Source organism: Poecilia latipinna, unplaced genomic scaffold (genome assembly GCF_001443285.1).
Source record: "Poecilia latipinna isolate Pla-1442-1.1 unplaced genomic scaffold, P_latipinna-1.0 Scaffold7361, whole genome shotgun sequence".
In the NCBI taxonomy this organism is placed as follows: Eukaryota; Metazoa; Chordata; class Actinopteri; order Cyprinodontiformes; family Poeciliidae; genus Poecilia; species Poecilia latipinna.
This window is the reverse complement of record NW_015119977.1, coordinates 1-1,969: the sequence shown is the minus strand read 5'-3', so window position 1 is coordinate 1,969 and position 1,969 is coordinate 1. Positions and strand designations below refer to the sequence as shown.

The window sequence follows — 1,969 nt, the reverse complement described above, 5'->3', positions numbered from 1 at the left end:
GTTCTTCCGCTTCCTTTTCTCCCTGCCTGAAGGATAAGTCCTTTTCTGAGACATTGTTTTGCTAACTTAGCTTCTGACCGGAGCTTTGGACGTTTGGATGCTCATTGCAGCTCATGGTACCGACGGAGTGTGCAGTACCTATGGCGGCCACCAGGGGACCTCAAGAGCAATTTATGTTTTTATTTTTATCAATAAAATAATTTCTACATACATTATTAAACTTATTGTAAAAACAAATCACTTCACAGTTAAGTTATGTGTTTTTGATATTATAATGACATAATTTATTATTAAAACAAACAAAAAAATCTGCTCCACTGAGGGGGCCCCTTAAGCGGCTGCTTAGTTTGCTTATGCCTTGGTCCAGCCCTGGTCCAGACGGTTCCTGGTTCCGGACATTGGGTTCCTGCAATTGTCTGCTACAAAACTTTCTGGCTTCCGACTCAGTCTGCTCGCATTTCTGCCTTTCACTCAGATTGTCTCCGGTCGGTTTTTGACCAATCAGTAAAGGGCAGCCAGTCCCCCTGTAGAAACCACAGGTCAAAGGTCAAAGTTTAACCTTCAGCTGTTCGGATGAAACCACGGTAATATCATAAAACCCGGCTGGCAGTCTGACTGCCTACAGCCGCCATGTTTCAACTGCACTTCCTGTCCCTGTCCCCGGTCCTTCCTCCCATGTCTCCGCTGTTCTCTGCCCGGGACTTGTTTGGGACAGTCGAGGGGTCAGAGGTTGCATTTCCGCTGCCTGTCTTGGGATTCAGAGGTGTGTAGCTGTGGGTCAGCAGCGTCACACTCTGCCCGCCGTCCTTCGCCACCTCGTGGGAGTCGCCGGCTGGGCCGACAGGGCTGGCATTGCCTCGGCGACAGCAGCAGCAGATGACCCTGGAGACAGGTCTGACGATGGCACGGTGCAGCCCGCGGCGGGCGCTCTCGCTGACGAAGCAGTAGAGCGCCGGGTCGGCGACGCAGTTCAGGCTGGTGAGGAGCAGCGACACGTGGTAGTAGTTAAAGATTCCTGCACGAATCAGAAACGGAGATGAAAAACCGTGCAGGGGTCACCTGTTCCCAACAGAAAAGTCACCTGATCTCACAGGAAACTCACTTGCAATGAAGCTGCAGTCACGCTCGAACAGCGTCCGCAGCAGCAGGAAGACATGATACGGAGAGAAACAGACTAGGAAGATGAGGATGGTGCTGCTGACCAGCTGCCGGATCCGGGTTTTCTGGTCCGGTTGGGTTCCCGTGCTGCGGCCAACAGCGCGAAGAACACTCAGGTAGCTCACCTGCATCAGGAGCCATAGACATAATAAAGACCAGTCCCACATTGGCTGCTCAAGCGGAGGAAATGCGGCGGCCATCTTGGAGCGGTCGTCGCTCCTACTTCGCTAAGCTAACAGTAGAAGATGCCTCAGCACTGCAGGATATTTTTTGTTCAAATCGATGGACTATTGACGTGAGGGCTCGGGGGATAAGATATTGTTTATATTTTGTCGATAGAATATTACTATACTGTATTTATGTCCACCAGCAAAATGCCAGATTAGCCATAGAGCTCGGGGTATAACCGGTGTTACAGCCCCGCTAGGAAGGCTAACCGAGTAAATCTTAAAAAGTTTTAACTATTCTCTAACACTGACTTAGATTATCTGACACAAGAGTCTACCTTAGAAATAAAACATTATTGTTGTAATATATTTTATAACATTCACCAGTTTACATGGGTGGAAAAGACCATTACTTATATTATCTTATTTCACCCTGTCAAAAATAAAGAGTTTTTGTTCTGAATGTTAGAAGTGAGAAACGGATTCACTGCACAGAATAAATCTACAGAATCTCTCTGACGCTGGTGAAGCACTGACTTACGACTTATATAGACACCATCCTTGTTTTAGGATTTAACACCAAAAAATATTAAAAAATGCTGCACACGGAACATTCAGTCTGTTGTACTACGTTTTAGGCTTAA

The 1,969-nt window shown here is 47.3% G+C and overlaps 1 protein-coding gene across 1 annotated transcript; it reads right to left on the bottom strand.

Annotated features, from left to right (window-relative positions):
• Window positions 1-262: 262 nt before the first annotated feature.
• LOC106944207 (ovarian cancer G-protein coupled receptor 1-like) lies at window positions 263-1,963 on the bottom strand. The gene is made up of 2 exons (XM_015027422.1): window positions 1,103-1,963; window positions 263-1,015 (listed from the first exon to the last, which is right to left on the bottom strand). The coding sequence occupies exons 1-2, from the start codon at window positions 1,356-1,358 to the stop codon at window positions 636-638; spliced, it is 636 nt and encodes a 211-aa protein (XP_014882908.1). The 5' UTR covers window positions 1,359-1,963; the 3' UTR covers window positions 263-635.
• Window positions 1,964-1,969: the final 6 nt, after the last annotated feature.

Coding starts and splice junctions, on each gene's coding strand:
- LOC106944207 (XM_015027422.1), bottom strand. CDS start 1,358: ATGGCCGCCGCATTTCCTCCGCTTGAGCAGCCAATGTGGGACTGGTCT. Junction 1,016..1,102: donor TGACTGCAGCTTCATTGCAA/GTGAGTTTCCTG, acceptor TGATTCGTGCAG/GAATCTTTAACTACTACCAC.